This window comes from Emiliania huxleyi, assembly GCF_000372725.1.
Source record: "Emiliania huxleyi CCMP1516 unplaced genomic scaffold EMIHUscaffold_87, whole genome shotgun sequence".
Classification (NCBI taxonomy): domain Eukaryota; phylum Haptophyta; order Isochrysidales; family Noelaerhabdaceae; genus Emiliania; species Emiliania huxleyi.
The window spans coordinates 127,354-144,863 of NW_005195508.1; the positions used below are offsets into that span (position 1 = coordinate 127,354).

General features: G+C 65.1%; 3 protein-coding genes across 3 annotated transcripts; 1 reads left to right on the forward strand and 2 right to left on the reverse strand.

Annotated features, from left to right (window-relative positions):
* Positions 1-5,202: 5,202 nt before the first annotated feature.
* On the reverse strand, positions 5,203-9,339 carry EMIHUDRAFT_453554 (hypothetical protein; the record flags this gene model as incomplete). Its single annotated transcript, XM_005758290.1, has 5 exons — positions 5,203-5,294; positions 7,988-8,024; positions 8,236-8,452; positions 8,528-8,586; positions 8,764-9,339. The coding sequence occupies 5 exons, from the start codon at positions 9,337-9,339 to the stop codon at positions 5,203-5,205; spliced, it is 981 nt and encodes a 326-aa protein (XP_005758347.1).
* A 629-nt stretch (positions 9,340-9,968) lies between these two features.
* EMIHUDRAFT_438821 (hypothetical protein) lies at positions 9,969-15,398 on the forward strand. Its single transcript, XM_005758291.1, has 13 exons — positions 9,969-10,509; positions 10,647-10,770; positions 10,835-11,033; positions 11,100-11,146; positions 11,357-11,400; positions 11,554-11,631; positions 11,895-12,008; positions 12,127-12,378; positions 12,515-12,773; positions 12,917-13,291; positions 13,362-13,559; positions 13,632-13,667; positions 13,746-15,398. The coding sequence occupies exons 1-13, from the start codon at positions 10,093-10,095 to the stop codon at positions 15,104-15,106; spliced, it is 3,504 nt and encodes a 1,167-aa protein (XP_005758348.1). The 5' UTR covers positions 9,969-10,092; the 3' UTR covers positions 15,107-15,398.
* Positions 15,399-15,992: 594 nt separating this feature from the next.
* Positions 15,993-17,276, reverse strand: EMIHUDRAFT_438823 (hypothetical protein). The gene has a single exon (XM_005758292.1). It carries the CDS (start codon positions 17,205-17,207, stop codon positions 16,179-16,181), a length of 1,029 nt encoding a protein of 342 aa, XP_005758349.1. The 5' UTR covers positions 17,208-17,276; the 3' UTR covers positions 15,993-16,178.
* Positions 17,277-17,510: the final 234 nt, after the last annotated feature.

A 17,510-nucleotide genomic window follows, 5' to 3' on the forward strand; every position in this document is an offset into this window, starting at 1 on the left:
CACACACACACACACACAACGAACGAAGCGAAACACACGGTGCAGGCTCGCCTGGCTGGTCCCAGCAGCCGCTGCGGTCGGCCGTCTCGACGATGCGAACCTTTACGTCGTCGGAGAGCACCCGCCCGTGGCCGTGCGGCGGTCATGCATGGGTGGGGTCGGCGCAACGTCCAACGATCGCCGTGCCGAGTTGCCGTGCCTCTGAACAGGTTGCCAAGTAGCCGTGCCGGTCGAGCAGGTTGCTTCAACCCCAAGTGTTGAATCAATGCCCCCAAGTCCAAGCCCCAAGTGTTGGTGAACCTTCTTTTCTAGACGGCTAGGATTGAGAGCAGCCTCGCTCTCAATCCTAGAAGTCGAAGGATTGTGAGCAGCACTCCTCGCAATCGTAGCATCTCTGTACGATTGCTAGCACCCACGCTCGCAATCCTACATCTTCTAGGACTAAGAGCAGCTCCGCTCCCAAGGTGACTGGTGACGCCTACGACTACTACCAGCGCGCTCGCAATCCGAGCAAAGTCTAGGATTGCGAGCAGCTTTGCTCACAATCCGAGCAACATGCCTCCGATTGCGAGCAGTAGCGCTCGCAATCCTAGAACTTTCGCCGATTGCGAGCGACACCGCCCACAGTCCTACGACTTCTAGGATTGCTAGCGGGTCCCCTCGCAATCGGTGCGATCACTGTTTGGATTGTGAGGAGACCCTCCCGGCGCGCTCACTCACAAGCGCTCGCGGCTGGAGCGATTGGGAGCGCCCTCTGTGCGCGTGCTAGCAATCCTTGGATCTTGGGTACGATTGTGAGCGCCGCCGCTCATAGTCCTACAAGATGTAGGATTGCGAGCGCTACTGCTCGCAATCGGAGGCATGTTGCTCGGATTGCGAGCAGTGCTGCTCGCAATCCTAGACTTTGCTCGGATTGCGAGCGCGCTGGTAGTAGTCGTAGGCGTCACCAGTCACCTTGGGAGCGGAGCTGCTCTTAGTCCTAGAAGATGTAGGATTGCGAGCGTGGGTGCTAGCAATCGTACAGAGATGCTACGATTGCGAGGAGTGCTGCTCACAATCCTTCGACTTCTAGGATTGAGAGCGAGGCTGCTCTCAATCCTAGCCGTCTAGAAAAGAAGGTTCACCCCAAGTGTTGAATCCGCCGGCGAGTCCTCGAAAGAACCCAAAAAAGACAGTTGCCTTGGGCTGTTGGGCTGCCTGTTGTGCGAGATGCTGGCCCTCGTCGTGCTGTCAGTCTCTCTCGCTCCGTTCGCAAGTCGGCAAGCGCCAAAGCCGTCTCGCCGAGGATGTCCGCAGGCTGGCATCGCTGCGCACGGCGTGGCTGGCGCCGTCGCGTACACGTGCGTCTCCACCGCGTGGTACTCGGCCGGAGTCGCGCTCGCCTTGCGCGGGCTGCCTCCGCCTGCGGCTCGGCCTGAGCTCGCCTCGAAGCCGCCCGGTGGCCTGCTGCGGCCCTCGGGCGCGTCGCGAAAGCCTACGCCCTCGCCTTTGCTGCGAGCCAGCTGTCGACCCCGTGGCGGGCTGCTGCGGCCGTGGCGTTGGTGCCGTTCGTGTCCCTGTTCCTCTCGCGCACTCGACGGCTCCTCGGCGCCTCGTCGCTCCTGCCCGCCGCTCTACTGGCTCTCGCGGCAGCGGTGGGCCTCTTCACCGCAGCCATGGCGGCGCTGATCGCGCGGGAGGTGGCGCTGCTGCGGTCGCTGCCGGCCTCGGAGCCACGGCCACCGGAGGCAGGAGGAGCTCCACGGTCGGAGCAGCCGAGACCAGCAGCTCTCGCAAGCCTCTCGGAGGCGGGCGAGGGAGGAGGCGAGGGCGGCGCGGGCGGCGAGGCGTGGCTGCGGCGGCTGAGCCGCACGGACGTGCTCCGCTTCGTGCGGGCGAGGGGAGGCCAGGCGGCGGAGGTACGGGCGCTTGACGGCGTGCAGGCGGCGCTGCGCTCGACTGCAGCGTGGCGGAGCGACGAGCGTGTGGACGGCATCCTCGACAGGGAGGGGGCTCTCCTCTCGCTCGAGACCTTCTTCAAGCAGCGCGACGAGGCGGGCGGCGAGGCGGCGGGCGCGGGCGAGGCGCGCTGGCTGCGCGGGCGCGACCGCGCCGGCCGCCCCACCGCCGTCTTCTTCGCGGACCGGCACCGCCCGGGCCAGATTCCGACCGAGACGTGGCGGCGCTTCGTCGTCTACAACGCCGAGGCGGCCATCCGGGACCTCGGCGTGGCGGACGGGCCGGGAGGCCAGTTCAGCCTCGTGGTGGACCGGTCCTCCTCGGGCGTGCGCAACCAGGACCCGGCGCTCGCCATCGCCGTCCTCCCGGCCCTCGTGCAGCATTATCCCGGCCTGCTCGGAGAGGTGATCGTGGCGCCCGTCAACGGCGTCTTCTGGGCCGTCTGGCGCGTCGTCTCGCTCTTCCTCGGCGCGGAGACGCGGCGCTTCACCTTCATTCGAGGTGCGCGGTGGAGGGAGGCGCTGCTCGAGGCGGTGGGAGGCGACGTGGAGCTGCCCGAGCACATGCGGCCCGCTGGTGACGGTGTGTGAGCTGTGTGTAGGAGTTATGGCGGGTGCTTTGACGCATGTGTGTGACGCGTACGTAAAGCTGCATTTAACACAACGGCATTTCACAGCACCTAATCAACAGCACAAACCACAATGGACACCTCTCCTCGATGTGTACAGTCAGACAGCAAACTCAGGTCTCAGCGAGTAACCTGAGTCGCTCTCTCTTTCTCTCTCTCGGCTCTCTCTCTGACAGAGCGCCGCGCGAGCTCGACACGAGCGCCCCGGAGCGCGCGAGCACGGAACCAAGTCATTCGACACGGCTGCTGCAGGGCCCCTAGATCCATGTCGACGAGGTGACGCACCGGCTCGACTCGTAGACAAAGGTGACGGCGCTGAAGTTGCGGTCGTCCACCTCTTTCCAGAGCGCCCGCAGGTCGTTCGACATTCTTGAGTGCCGCCGGGAAGTGCTTGCACTCGCTCGAGTACTGGCCCTCACCGTGGTGTTTGAGGTAGAGGCCGTTCTGCGCCATCTCGTTCTGGACCGACGTTGTCTGGGTCTTCGGAAGCGAATCAGGTCCCGTGGCAGACGCGTTGCAGGCATGCATCGTTGAGTTTGGGATGTTGAGGACAATCGTCGTCAAGACCTGGTTCGCGACTTTACTCGGTCCGCGGAACTGCCAATCAGCAACTCCGTCCTCGATGTCGGTGGCGAAGAGGAGCTGCCAGCTGAACGTCATCGTGTGCTCGATTCCGATCATCGCGGCGGTCACGGGCGGCATCCACGGCGCGATGGACGCTGGCGAGTAGCCGCCCAGGCTACTCAGCTTGGCGCTGTACAAAGTCATGATGGGCGGCGGGATGGGAAGCCGGTACTCATCCTTGCAGACAACATTCTGCGCGCGCTGCAGGAGGGGCACAAAGTGCTGCCGGTGCTCATCCAACACGTTGGCGGGCATCCAGCGGTCGCTGCTGCACGGCGCGGAGAAGAGCTCGCTGATCGTCGCCTTCAGCTCCGCCACGGCCTCGCCCGGGAGCGTGGTCGAGTACAGGAAGCCGTGCTGGCCCTTCTTGTCGGGGCGGCCGCTCTGCGTGAGCAGAACCTCAGCCGCGATGCTCTTTTGGGCAGTCTGGTTGAATCCTGGATTGAAAAGTCGCCAGACCGGGTCGGTAATTCCGTCGGGGGCGAAATCCTGCGATGCGAACTGCATGGTCTCCGCGGCGATGTGGAGTGCGACGTGATAAAACTCGGCGACCTCGATCATGCAGTACGAAAGCTTGAGCCGCTGCTGCGGTATCAGGTTCACGTTGTCGCACGGCACGAGCTTTCCGCTCTGTTCGTCGATCTGGAAGCGCAGCGAGTCGCCCACGTCGTTGGCGAAGCCATTCGCCCCTTCCAAAAGTGGAACGCTGTACTCCGCCCCCTTGTGCGGCTGCAGAAGCTCCCAAAGCTCGGGGTGGTTGTGCCGCAGGACGGCGGACTGTTCGCACGAGAAGAAGTACTCCCCCTTTTCATACGTGAGCAGCTTGGAGAGCCACGTGTCCTGGAAAAAGGCGGCCAGCCGCTCCAGCGCCGGCCCGTTGAGCAGGTCTTCCACCTCGCTCGGCAGGCCTTGGAGGCCTGAGTGTTTCGCCTTGGCTGTCTCGAGCACGCCGAGGGCGATTCGCTCCCGAGTTTCTTGCCGATGCCGGTGGTGACGATCGGATTGTTGAGTGCCAGGTTGGCACCTGGAAAGCTGATTCCGGTGCGCAGAACGAAGGCAATTGTCGAGTCGGGCACGATCTCTGACTTGCTGTTGACCTGCGTCGTAGCGTACGGGCGCAAGGCTTTGGCGAGAGGCTTCACATCCTCAGCAGGGTCGAAATGGTCGCCCTCTTCGTCGAACACGAAAGAGACGAACCTGTTGGCGTCGCTTTCGGCAGATGCCGCGACCGCGTCGCTTTCGGCAGGTGGAGGAGTGACGCCACTAAGGACCATTTGGCAGGCCTTAACGTGGGCTTGATCGGGGCTCTGGAACGGGAGCATCGGTGGAAAGCTCTCCCGAATCAGGCAAGAGCAGAAGTCGTCCGCTGGTTCTTGTTCGCACTTTTCCGCTGCGCGGTCAACGCGACGGTCAAATTCATCACCGCTGAGCTGCGCTAGCGGTGCTTCCGGCTTGAGCAGGTTCTCGATGGGCGCAAAGATGTCGATGGGCGCGCCGAGCGTGAGGACAGAGAGCATGGCGCACCGAGCGTAGGTGGTGATCGAACGAAAGGAGCTCTTGTGCTGATTCAGCCTGAAGATGGGTACTCCTTCCAGGACCCGCCGCTTTTCCAGGGACGTCTACTGCGGAAATCGTAAACGTTTCTAAGGACTAAGAGCTTGACTTCGCTACAATGTGCGCGCTCCACCTTCCATGACAATGTGCGCGGGACAGACACGGACAGGAGGAAGGGAGGGTGGCTCCTCTCTCCGAGAAGACACGCACGCACGCGGGCGGGCGGGTGAGGTGGACGCCTTATCTCTCAACTCTAACACTCACACGTCATCTCTCACCCTACTCGAGTACGAGACACGAGAGAGATTTTCAGTGTATGTAGCTCTTACGAACATACCCGTAGGTGAACTGCTGACAGGGTTTGCGATGAGGAGCGATCCGAACGTGGTATTCGGGTGATTAGATCACTACCGCCGAAGCGCAAGCGCTTGGAGCAAGGGAACTGCCACGTATGGGTCTCAGACTAGCACCCCACCTCGCGGGCCGACGTTCTGGCCCAGCAAGGCTGCTGCGGAGCACTCGGGGCCGATGTTCTGGCCCAGCGAGGCCGCTGCGGGGCACCCGGCGGCTCGGTTCGCTCATCAGCGCAAACTCGGTCGAGCAGAAAGTAAGGTGTGCGTGTAAAGGCGGCGCGGCACGGTAAGGGTCGGCGGTAAGGCGGCGCGGCGGCAGCAGGCGGCAGGCAGGACATCGGACGGCGGGACATACGGCGCGGCGGGCGCGGCACTGTAGGAGCGGCGGTACGGCGGCACGGCGGTAACGGACGGCAGGGGGGGCGGCAGCAATAATATCGTTGGCCGAAGCCTCGTTGGCCGAAGCCTCGGTGGCCGAAGCCTCGGTGGCAGAAGCCTCGGTGGCCGAAGCCTCGGTGGCCGAAGCCTCGGTGGCACGGAGGAAGGAGCGGCACGGTAAGGAACGGTGGCACGACGGCAGACCACAGCGGCGAAGGAACGGCGGAGCATTGGACTGCGGGGAAACGGCCGGGCGGGGGGCGAGGGGTGAGGCGAGGGTGGCGGCGGTCCGGATCACGAGGGAGTAGAAAGTCGGGCGGGAGGGTGAGGCGAGGGTGGCGGCGGTTCGGATCACGAGGAGGTAGAAAGTCGGGCGCGAGCGGGCGAGGTAGCGGCGAGGCGGCGGGAGGGTGACGAGGCGAGGGGGGTGGCGGGTTGGATCACGAGGAGGTAGAAAGTCGGGCGCGAGCGGGCGGGGCAGCGGCGAGGCGGCGGGAGGGTGACGAGGCGAGGGGGGTGGCGGGTTGGATCACGAGGAGGTAGAAAGTCGGGCGCGAGCGGGCGAGGTAGCGGCGAGGCGGCGGGAGGGTGACGAGGCGAGGGGGGTGGCGGGTTGGATCACGAGGAAGTAGAAAGTCGGGCGCGAGCGGGCGGGGCAGCGGCGAGGCGGCGGGAGGGTAACGAGGCGAGGGGGGTGGCGGGTTGGATCACGAGGAGGTAGAAAGTCGGGCGCGAGCGGGCGAGGTAGCGGCGAGGCGGCGGGAGGGTGACGAGGCGAGGGGGGTGGCGGGTTGGATCACGAGGAAGTAGAAAGTCGGGCGCGAGCGGGCGAGGTAGCGGGGATTTTTGAAAACCAACACGAAATCGCGACTCACACGCTCTCACGCGCGCGCGTTCGACATGCGAGACCTCTATCTACCTCTTGTTGCCCTTTTCGCACGCGAGAGAGGATAACACACGAACAACAAGAAAGAAAGAAGACTATGACGGCGCGCCGCGCTGCCACGCACTTTTGTGGCTCACGGGAGGGAGGCCTGCGATGCGGTCGAGTCCGCCAGGCTGCCGCGATCCCGAGCGGAAACGCCGTGGCAGCCAACATGGCTGCCTCGTGCATCGGACGCCGACCGGCGGGGCCGTTGCTTGTCATGCCCAAGCCCTGAAAGGCTGAGCTGTGAAAGGCAGGCGTTGTGCGAGTGTTTTGAGTACCTATCACCTATCAATAGTGTGTTTGGATCTACTCTGTTGGAGACAGAAAGAAGCTCATCACAACGTCGGCGGAGCGGCCAATGCGCGCGGCGATCTTGAGGGGACCACCAGGAGCTGGCAAGGCCTCATCGCACGCTACAATTGTACCACACGTGCCGATCCGTGCCGAGATTTACCCGCACCCGGCGTTGACAACCCTTCTCAGCTTGTAACACTCATCACCAGTTGCACCATTCGGAGCAGAAACCAGAAACCAGAACGCAGTCTCCAAGTGCAGATCCCGTTCCGTTTCGCGGTTCCCACTTGAAAAAATTCGCATCGGGGTACACCTGTTCATTGGCCGGAATGAGCTCATAGGACGAAGCGGGAGATGTATTCACACCGCAGAAACCAGACCCACAGGCAGATCCCGGGAAATCGAGGCGGGTGTCCCAGAAAACAGATCCCCCAAAAAACAGAGCGCGCCGCAGAAACCAACCGACCCCTGGGTTTTCGGCTACGGGAAACCGCCATGGGAAACCGCAGCAGAGAAACCCTATGGGAAGGCTTGTTGTGCGAGTATATGGGACAAAAGCGTCGAAAATGTCCCAAAAAAGCGTGGCGAGTTTGTTGCAGCCCCACAGCTGGCGCGCGCTGCCAGGAAGCACCGCTCGCGTGTCGGCCGCACTCCCTGGCACCCAGGGAGTGCGGCCGACCGACCAGACCGATTAGGCTCGACGCCGCGCTCGCTGTGGGGCTGCAACAAACTCGCCGCCGAGCGTGCCACCGAAGGCGTCCCGGCGGAGGTGATGGAGTGTGAGACCTGAGGCTGCGGAGGTGACGCCTGAGGTACCGGCCCGTGCACAGCGACTCAGCCGGCGACCGCCACGGGCTCAGACGAGACTTGTCGACTCGTTCCGGCTCAGCTTCACCGTGGTCATCGGGCGTCTGTCGACGTCAGGACCACCCATACAGCTCGCGGGTTTGAGGTCGCAAGAGCCAAGATGGTGGCGTTTGGACATCCCAACCATCACACAAGACAGCCTGTAGGTGATGGCGGGACGGCGCAGTGTTTGTGGCACTCGGCAGTAGGCACCCGCGGCACGGCCCCGCTGTCGGCTCTCGCGGGCTGCAGAACCGGCCCGAGAAGGGGACGTTCCGGGCGAGTGTGGCAGCTCCTTCGCTAGTATGGGCACCCTCTATCATAGCACTACTGATCCTGGTCATTAGAGCTGCCAGGGATAGCGTCAGGAGCCGGTAGGAGTCAAAACCCCTCATATTTGAGACATCGTGTCCCATATACTCGCACAACATGCCGGAAACCGACGTCTGGTATCTGCTTTGTGCACGAATGTCCTCAGGCCCTGCAGTGGCGCGCGATGTAGAATCTTGTGAAATCTGGTGTAGTTGGATTTGTTTATAGAGCGCAAGGATGTGTGGGAGAGACGCATGATGCTACATGTATCACGTGCTGTGCGGGCGGCGGGTAGCGCATTGCTAGGTTCGCGACTTGCGCTTCCCGGCCGCGGCCGCCGCGGCCGCCTTCTCCTCAAAGCTCTCCCGCGGCCGCCCGACCCACCACGCCGCGGTCTCCTCCAGCCTCTGCGCCAGCGGCGCCGCCGCCCAACCAGGCAGCGCCCGCTCCGCCGCCCCCCCGTCGAGGTGGCCAAAGTCGACCGAGAGGAAGCGAGTCGACGCCTCCGGGTCAAAGGTCGGCGGCGGCACAGAGACGCCCTGGTTCCGCAAGGCGTCCGCCAGCCCGGCCACCAGCCGCCGCCAGCTCACCGCCTCCCTCTGGCAGATGTGGAGCGACACGCCCCGCCCTCCGCCCGCCCCCTCCGGCCACGAGCCGGCCCCTCCCCCGCACCCTCGGGCGAGCACCGCAGCCACCGCCGTCGCGACGTCCTCCGCAAACACCACCGACACCTAATGCGGCAGCGCCAAAGCTCTCTCACAGGCCGCCGGCCGATATGCCTCGGCGCCGGCCAGCACCGCCCGCACCTTGCGGCTCGCTCCCTCGCCGCCGCCCTCGCCGCCGCCCTCGCCGCCAAACGCGAATCGGAAGCCGCCGCTCCCCTCCTCGCCCGCTTCCCTCGTCCCGACCGCCTTGCCCTTGATGAGCCGCGTGATCAGGCTGTGCTGCCGGCCCGTGTTCTCGTGCCTCCCGAGCACGTCCGGCAGCCGCAGCGCCACGTACCGCAGCCCGCTCTCCGCCAGCGCGCGCTCGAGCAGCAGCTTGCCCTCGCCGTACCGGTCGTCGGCGGCGCGCGCCACGTCGATCGCGCCGCCGCTCGACTCCTCCAGCAGCCCGCCAGCCGCGCCCCGCGAGAAGCTGCCCGGGTCGCACGCCATGTACACCGAATCGGTCGAGATGACGACGTAGAGCCCGATCGACTCGCGCCGCGACACGATGGGAGCGAGGTCCGCCGGCGCAAAGGCGATGAAGTCGATCACCGCGTCCCACCGCCGCGACGCGAGCGCCGCCTCCACCGCCGCCGCGTCTGTGCGATCCGCCTTCAGCGTGGCGACGCGGCCCTCGAACGGATTGGGCCGGCTCCTCCCGCGGTTGAGGAGGGTGACGTCGTAGCCGCCGTCGGAGAGGAGCGCGGCCACCGAGGCGCGGCCGATGAACTGCGTGCCACCGAGCACGAGCACGGAGGGCCTCGCGGAGGCGGCCATGGACTCGTTCGCAAAAGAAAAAGCCGCCACGCTCGCACAATCCCGGTGCAGCGAGAATCAGCGAGAGACTGCGAAGAGAGATAGGAAGAGGCAGACTCCCTAGGGTGGGCGACGGATAGCGCACCACACACCTCTCCTTAAAATCCCTGTGTGGTGGCGGCGTGCCGTCCTCCCATCCCTCCCTTGGGTTGTCTGTTTTCTTTTTCTTTTTCTGTAAGGTGCCTATATGGGCTTCCAGTATCGGACCTTCAAGACATGCGCTTTTGGCCGGTGGCCTCCTCGGACATGGTACCTCCGGTGAGATAGTGGCTGCCAGTTCGAGACTGGGGCCGATCGAACTTGAGTTGTTCGGAGGAGGAATCCGGCCAGCACGGGTACAAAGAGGGGTACCCGGAGAATCCCCAGCTGCGGAAACGAGAGTTTTTAGCAATACCTTAAGCAATACCAAACAACTCTAACACTCACACGTTTGTTTTGAGATTTTAGGCAATCAAACAACGCTCACACGTCATTTGTTTGTTCGGAAACGTAGTGTCGCTCAAGACCTATATGGGCTTCCAGTATCGCACCTTCAAAAGGCGTTTCGCCCGAGCTTTCCTCTTTTTTCCGCCGAAACACCCAACTGCAAGGCCTTGGTGGACCCGACTCAAAGAGCAGCCGTTGCAACGCACCGGCTTTTAGCGCTCCACGTTCGTGTCTTTTCCCGTTCGAGAGAGCAGCCTTACGGACAGTGATCCCGTGCACTCTCGCGCGATGGTGGCTACACCGCGCCGGGCCGCCGTGTCCGAGGGGCCGACCCTCCACAAGCAGATCACGATGATGAGCCAGAGAGGTGGCTCGCATCCAGCTCCTGTGCAGCAGCGAGGCAAGCTGGGAACGTACAAGGGCGTGCTGGTGCCAACCTGCGAGAATATGTGGGGCGTCATCATCTTTCTCCGCTTCTACAAGATAGTGGGGTACAGCGGCCTCGGCTATGCGCTGCTGATCGCGTCCCTCTCGTTTATGGTCGCCCTCCTCACGGCTCTATCGCTGAGCGCCATCGCCACGTGCGGCACGAGCCAGGGCCTCGCCGGAGTGTACCCAATGCTCGCGCGAGCCCTCGGCAAGGAGATGGCCACCGCGGTCGGCCTCGTCTACTTCTTGGGCATCGTCTTTCTGGCGGTGCTCGAGGTGGTCCTGCAGTAGCGGCGGTCCTGCAGTAGCGGCGGTCCCCTCGCGGCCGTGTCTCGCGCTGCGCCGCCCGGTCCCCTCCCCCCGCCTCGTCCCTCCCACTCGCCTCCTCCTCCGCTCCTCCCCCCTCCTCAAAGGTGCTCGGCGCCTGCGAGGAGCTGGAGATGGTGCAGCACTCGCTCTTCGAGTTCACGACGCACATCAACGCGGTGCGGGCCTGGGCGTCCGCCTTCATGCTCGCCCTCGCGCTGCTCGTCGCGGGCGGGACCCGCCTCACCTCGAAGCTCCAACTCTGTAGTCTACAACCTGTGATCATCTAATCTAGGCGGCATCCGCCTCATCTCGCAGCTCGGCCTCGTCTTCTTCGCCGTCGTCCTCCTCACCATGCTCTCCTTCTACCTCTCCCTCTTCGGAGCCCCGAACCTCGAGCCGATCGACGCGCCCGCCAACGCCACCGGACCCGCGCCCTCCGGCCTCTCCACCGCAAACCTGCGTGCCAACTGGGGCCCCTCCTTCGCCCCCGGGTGCGAGCTCACCGACGGCCTCGCCAAATACAGTATGTGTCGTCTATTACATGGTATGTTATGTAGGTACGAGTTCACCGACTGCCTCGCCATCTTCTTCCCCTGCTTCACCGGCACCCTATCACCGAGATCTAGCCGAGATCTAGCCTCGCCATCTTCTACCCCTGCTTCACCGGCACGGTCCCTGCAACCGCCACCCGCCTTGGATACGCCCTCCGCAGCTGCCCTCGATCCTCCCTGCAGGCATCCTCTACAGCCTATACATGTCATATAGAGCCTCCCTGCAGGCATCCGCTGTTATCTTTCTGCTCTATTCCCTGCAGGCATCCTCTCCGGCGCCAACCGCGCCTCCTCGCTACGCGACCCGGCGCGCGCCTCCCCCCACCTCTGCCACTGCTCCCTCCTCTCCTCCCCTCCCCCTCCCCCTCACCCTCCCCTCTTCTCTCCCCTCCCCCTCCCCCTCCCCTCCCCCTCCTCCCCCTCCCCCCCCACACATACCTCTCCTCCCCCCCTCCGGCAGGCCAGCGCCATCCCGCGCGGCACCCTCGGCGCCATCACCCTCTCCTTCTGCGTCTACGTCTCCTTCCTCATCCTCTGGGTACGGTCGACAGCAACCTCTCACACACACACACACACACACACACGCACACACACGCACACACACACACGCACACACGCACACACACACACACGCACACGCACACACACGCCCACACACACGCGCACGCGCACACACGCACACGCACACACACGCCCACACGCACGCACACACACACACGCATCTCTTCTGGGTGGGTTGAACGGTCCCCGCATCCTCTCGTTGTGCGCGGCGTCTCCTCACGCCCCCGCCCCCGTGCGCAGGCCGCCGTCGGAGAGCGCGAGTACCTCACGATGGAGCACGGCCAGCTGGACGAGCTCATCTACCCCTCCGTCAAGGCGGCGCAGATCGGGATTGTCCTCTCCTCGCTCGGACAGGCGCTCGCAGTAGATCACACGCAGTAGATCACACGCAGCACGCAGCACGCACCCCACCGCCCTCCCCTTGCGCTGCAGTAGACCACACGCAGCACCCCACCGCCCTCCCCTCGGACAGGCGCTGCAGTGCGTCGTCGTCGCGCCCCGCCTCCTCGCGTCCATCGCCGCCGACGGCATGCTCCGCCCGATGCGCTCGCTCGCCCGCCTCACCGGCGGCGAGCCGAAGCTCGCCCTCGCCGCAACGTACCTGGTCGGCGCCATGTGCGTGCTGATCGGCTCGCTCAACGCCGTCGCGCCGCTGCTGTCGATGTGCTTCCTCACCTGCTACTCCATGATGAACCTCAACTGCTGCCTGCTCGGCCTGCTCAAGGCTAACCCTGACCCTGACCCTGACCCTAACCCTGACCCTAACCCTAACTGCTGCCTGCTCGGCCTGCTCAAGGACCCCTCCTAGACACTTCCTAGACATTTCCTTGTTCACACCCTGCCTGCTCGCCCTGCTCAAGGACCCGCACTGGCGGCCGCGCTTCCGCTACTTCCACTGGGCGGTCGGCCTGGTCGGCTTCGTCCTCTGCACCAGCATCATGTTCGTCATCGACTGGAGGTACGCCCTCGGCGCCTGGCTGCTCACCCTCCTCGTCCTCGCGCTCGTCGTACGCACAAACGCGCAGACCGACTGGGGGTCGGCCCTCGTCGGCCTCCGCTTCCAGCTCGCGATGCGCTCCCTCACCGGCATCGACATCAAGGCGCACCTCGGCGAGAACTGTAAATATAATAATAATCGAATAACTGTAAATCGAATAATAATCGACATCAAGGCGCACCTCGACGAGAACTGGCGGACGCCGCCTCCTCCTCCCATGGCTGCCCCCCGTCGTACGCTCGCCACCCGCACTCCGCTGCAACTAGGCGGCCGCAGCTCCTCCTCCTGTACCAGCTGCGCGAGGAGGAGTCGCACGGCTCGCGGCGGGGCAGCAGCGCGGCGGCGGGCTGGGGCGAGGCCGAGCCGCCGGCCGAGCCGTCCTCCAGCTCGCTCGGCGACCTCGTGCGTGGCGACGTCGGCCACACGCACGAGCGAATGTTCTCCGTCGCGGCGCAGCTGCGGCACGGGTCGGGGCTCGTCATCGCCGCCGCCGTCGTGCCGGGCGCGTCCGCCGACTCTCTGCGCGCCGTGGCGCTCGCCGAGGCGGAGCGCGCGCGCATGGACTCGCTGATGGGCAGGATGGGCGTGCGCGGCTTCTGCAAGACGATCCTGGCGCGGACGCTCCTCGAGGGGAAGCTGGGCGCCATCCAGTGGGCTGGGAGGAGGGAACCTTCTAGGAACCTTCTAGGAACCTTCTAGGAACCTTCTAGGCGCCATCCAGTGGGCTGGCCTCGGCCCGCTCGTGCCAAACACGCTGCTGATGGGCTGGCCGTGGTGGTGGCGGGACGAGCCCGAAAAGTACGTCCCGGAGCTGGTGTCGACCATCAACGCGGCGACGATCCACGAGAAGACGCTGCTGCTCTGCCACCGCCTCTCCTCCTTCCCCGGCCCCGACGAGGAGCTGTCGGGCTTCCTCGACGTGTGGTGCATCATCCCACTTCTCGGACCTTTCCTTGACCTTTCCCGGAACCTTCCTGTAGGCTTCATCGACGTGTGGTGGATCATCCGCGACGGAGGCCTCATGCTGCTGATGGCGCACTTGATGCGCAAGCACCGCGTGAACAGCGTCTCTTCACACCTCTAGCTGTGAACAGGCCTCATGCTGCTGATGGCGCACCTGATGCGCAAGCACCGCGTGTGGCGCGGCTGCGACCTGCGGCTGCACCTCGTCATGGAGGCGGGCGTCGACCCGCGCGCCGTCCGCTCCAACCTGCACGAGCTGCTCCGCCGCATCAACATCGAGGCGAAGGTGGAGGAGGTGCTGCTCGTCGCGAGGGGGTCCATCCTGCCGTACATGCGCACCTCCGCCCAGCGCTCCTTCGAGGAGGAGAAGCGCGCCGCCGCCGAGCAGGCCAACCCGCACCTCCACTCGCGCGACGAGGATGTGCGCCAGCTCTCCTCCGCCTCCCCCGCGCCCGACGCGCGGCTGGCGCCAGTCTCGAGGCGCTCCTCCACCGCCGGCCACTCCGCCGCCTCGCCCCACTCTGCCGCCTCGGCCAGCCTCGCCCCGCCCCACTCCGGCCGCCGCACCTCGAGCAGCCGCGCCGCAAGCCGCGCCCCGAGCCAGACCGCCAGCTGCGCCCCCAGCCAGACCGCCAGCTGCGTCGCCAGCCGCGCCACGACGCCGCCGCCTGTGGAGGCGCGTTCGTCGCCGCCGCCCTCGCCGCCCGCCGCCTGTGAGGCCGAGTCCTCTTCCGAGAACTCTTCCGAGGACGGCGAGGGGACGCCGCTCAGCGTGCTCGGCGGGCTGCGCCTCCCGCCCGACCGGCGCGGCGTCGAGCTGGAGGCCATCTCCGTCCTCGCGCGGGCGCCAGCGGCTGTGATGGTGGAGCCGGGGCCGGCAGAGCCGGGGCCGGCGGCGCAGAAGAGCTCCTGGTCGCTCGCGGCCAGCAGGCCCGCCCGGTGGATCCGCGAGTCGCGCTCGCTGCCCTCGCTGCCGACCGCGGCGGCGCCGCCGCCGCCGGTCGACTCGCCGAAGCGGCGCCTCGCCGACTTCGCCGCGCGGCACGGCCTGGGCGACGAGGCAGTCGCGGAGCTGGCGGACCTCTTCTCCTCCTCGCAGCACGGGCGCACCGACAGCTCCGTCGCCTACGACTGGGACGAGATCCACGCCCTCATCGTCGAGCGGTCCGTCGGCTCGTCGCTCGTGATACTCAACCTGCCGGACGCGCCAGACAACCTCGCGCCAGACCGCTCGGGCGGGTTCGGCTTCTCGCCCCCCGGCTCGCCGCTCAGGCGCTCGCCCGGCAGGCCCGCCGACGTGTCTCCTCCCCCCGGCGCTGACGCCAGCGGCGGCCTCTGGTCGGTCGCGGAGCAGCCGGGGGAGAAGGGGGAGCGCCAGCGCCTGGCCGCGCACATCGAGTACGTCGAGTACATTGAGGGCCTCGCGCAGAACTTGCCCCGCGTGCTGTTTGTGCACGGCGCCGGACGCGAGGTGATCAGATTCGCCGAGTGAGCCTTCGCGCCGACCGAGAGCGACACACCTCGCCTTCCTCTCAGACTGTCCTCGGGCTCTCTCCTCTGTCTAGTGGCGTGCAACGACGGGAGGATAGTCTCTATGAATCCTCTTCCTCGGCGCACAGGCCTCCATCGCCGCAGAGTCATGCGATCATGTAATTTCGTAAGTGGTTCAGTCTCACGTCTGCATCAGTCTCTTGTGCATCACTCATCTGTCATCACTGTCTCTTGAGGCTTGTTTCCGGGACCCATAGTCTGAGGGTATCCTAAAAGTTCGGCCGATTTGGGTCAAAACGCTAAAAGCACGGCTAGCCGTGTAGATTTGGGGCAAAACGACAAAAGTGGGCCCGCCCGGGGCAAAATGGTAAAAGTCGCGCCGCCGCAGGCGCGCGAAATTTTTTTGGACATTCTACTCTCCGGCGAATGCCACTAGCCCCCCCAAGCCGGCAGATGGTCGGCAGCTGCAACCAAGCCCCAGCGGGTGAAGTGTTGTGGGAGGATGCGTCCTTATGTGTCACAAACTTGTAGCGCTATACATGTTTGGACACACACCGGCGGGCGCTTTCGAGGGGCGAGCGGCAGCATTTTTTTAGCCATACGTAGTGTGCGGGAACTACTTCGTTGCCGTTGCGGGACGATAGCTAGTTAGCACTTGCTGCACCCGGCGCGCAGCGCCGAAGAAATTTTTGAAACATGCTAAAAGTTGGGCGCTCCGAGACGACCAAAGTGGTAAAAGTCGCACTCTCCCCTGACCCGAAGCCGATCAAAAGCGTAAAAGCACCCGAGGCTCCAGAAACCTAACCCTCACGAGACTATGCCGGGACCACTCTTCTCTATCCCTGTACTATGGGCTAGTGCCATTTCACTCTGACACGCTAATCTTGAAAACGTCTCCAACCTCATTAAGTGAAAACCCCTCGCTAAGTGAAAACCCCTCGCTAACCTCATTAAGTCACATTCTCAGATCCGGGGGGAGTTTCTCCCTCTCTGCCTCGCTCCCTCGTCCGTGTCCCCTGCACCTGTCCCTCCGCTCTACGTATATCTACCCTCTCGCTCTCCCCCAGCCAGAGCTAGCAGTTTTGAAGTTCGCTTTGGCTCGCGAAGCGGACGGTGAGCGAGAGCCGGTCCGAGGTGCTCGGGTGGACCTCGTGCGTCTCCTCCCACCTCGCAGGCCCGGCGATCGCGTACAGGTCACCCGGCCGCAGTCTGACCCGCGCCGACCCGACCCGCACCGTGTCGTGCAGGCCCGTGCCGAGCGAGAGGGTGGCGACGACGTCCGCGGGAGGCGTCGGCGCGTCCACGTGCGCAGAGATTGCGCATCCGCGCTGCAGGTACTGCAGCTGGTGGAAGACGGCGAGCGGCTCGTCGACGGCTCCGACGCACGGGAGCCGCCTGGGCAGCTCGCGCTGCAGCCAGCGGAGCCACTCGCACCCTCTTCGCTCGGCGGAGCCGGCGGCGGTGCCCTCCTGCAGCGATGCGAGGCAGAGCCACTCGTCGACGGGCGCGTCTCCGAAGACCTCAAAGTTAGAGAGGTGCCGCCGCCGCGCTGCGAGCGACGCGATGCCGCCGTCCGCCGGGTGCGCCAGCATCGGCGCCATCCACCGGCCGGGCTCAAACTCGTACCACTCCCACTCGCGCGGAGTGCGCTTGGGAGGCGGCGGCGCGGGCAGCTGCGCGGCGGCGGCGCGCAAGGCGTCGCGCCGGCGCATCGCTACCGCGGCTTGCTCGTGCGCCTCGATAAACGCCTCCGAGCCTGCCGGCTGCTTGGAGGCAGCCTCGAGGAGCGCGGCCACCTCGCGTCCCGCCGCCTCGACCTGCGCGTGGACGCCTCGATTGCGCGGTGCGCTGACCGCCGCCTCCACCAGCGCGCGTATGGCGGCGACGGCGGCGGGCGGAACCGCCTGTCGCATGAACCAGAGGCCGCCCACGTCCGGATGCGCCACGGCGTTGGCGGCTCCGCAGGGCGCAGGGTCCCAAGGTCGCGCCGCAACGTGCAGCACGGCCTGCCTCTCGTAGGCGGGCTCAGACCGGCGGACGAGCGCCTCGAGGCCCCACACGGTGGCGGCGCGAAGCCGGTTCCGGACGTAGACGGCTGGCATGGAGGGACCTTATTGTGCAGCCGGGATGCGCGATTTGCAGTGACTCGACGGCAGGCTGTCGGCCAGAGCTGGACGAGGGGCATTAAGGTTGGATTTCTTCTTTCGTGCCAGTGTGCTGTGAGAGAGGCTTGTATCTTAAGAATTCTTCTTTCGAGATCTTCCCAGAGCCTCGCACCGTGTGTGTGTGTGTGTGTGTGTGTGTGTGTGTGTGTGTGTGTGTGTGTGTGTGTGTGTGTGTGTGTGTGTGTGTGTGTGTGTGTGTGTGTGTGTGTGTGTGTGTGTGTGTGTGTGTGTGTGTGGTGT

Excerpts from the sequence above, each read along its gene's own strand:
- EMIHUDRAFT_438821 (XM_005758291.1), top strand. The coding sequence starts at position 10,093 with ATGGTGGCTACACCGCGCCGGGCCGCCGTGTCCGAGGGGCCGACCCTC. Across the intron at positions 11,632-11,894 it reads TCTCCTTCCTCATCCTCTGG|GCCGCCGTCGGAGAGCGCGA; the intron begins GTACGGTCGACA and ends CCCCGTGCGCAG. Across the intron at positions 12,379-12,514 it reads GCCTGCTCGGCCTGCTCAAG|GACCCGCACTGGCGGCCGCG; the intron begins GCTAACCCTGAC and ends GCCCTGCTCAAG.
- EMIHUDRAFT_438823 (XM_005758292.1), bottom strand. The coding sequence starts at position 17,207 with ATGCCAGCCGTCTACGTCCGGAACCGGCTTCGCGCCGCCACCGTGTGG.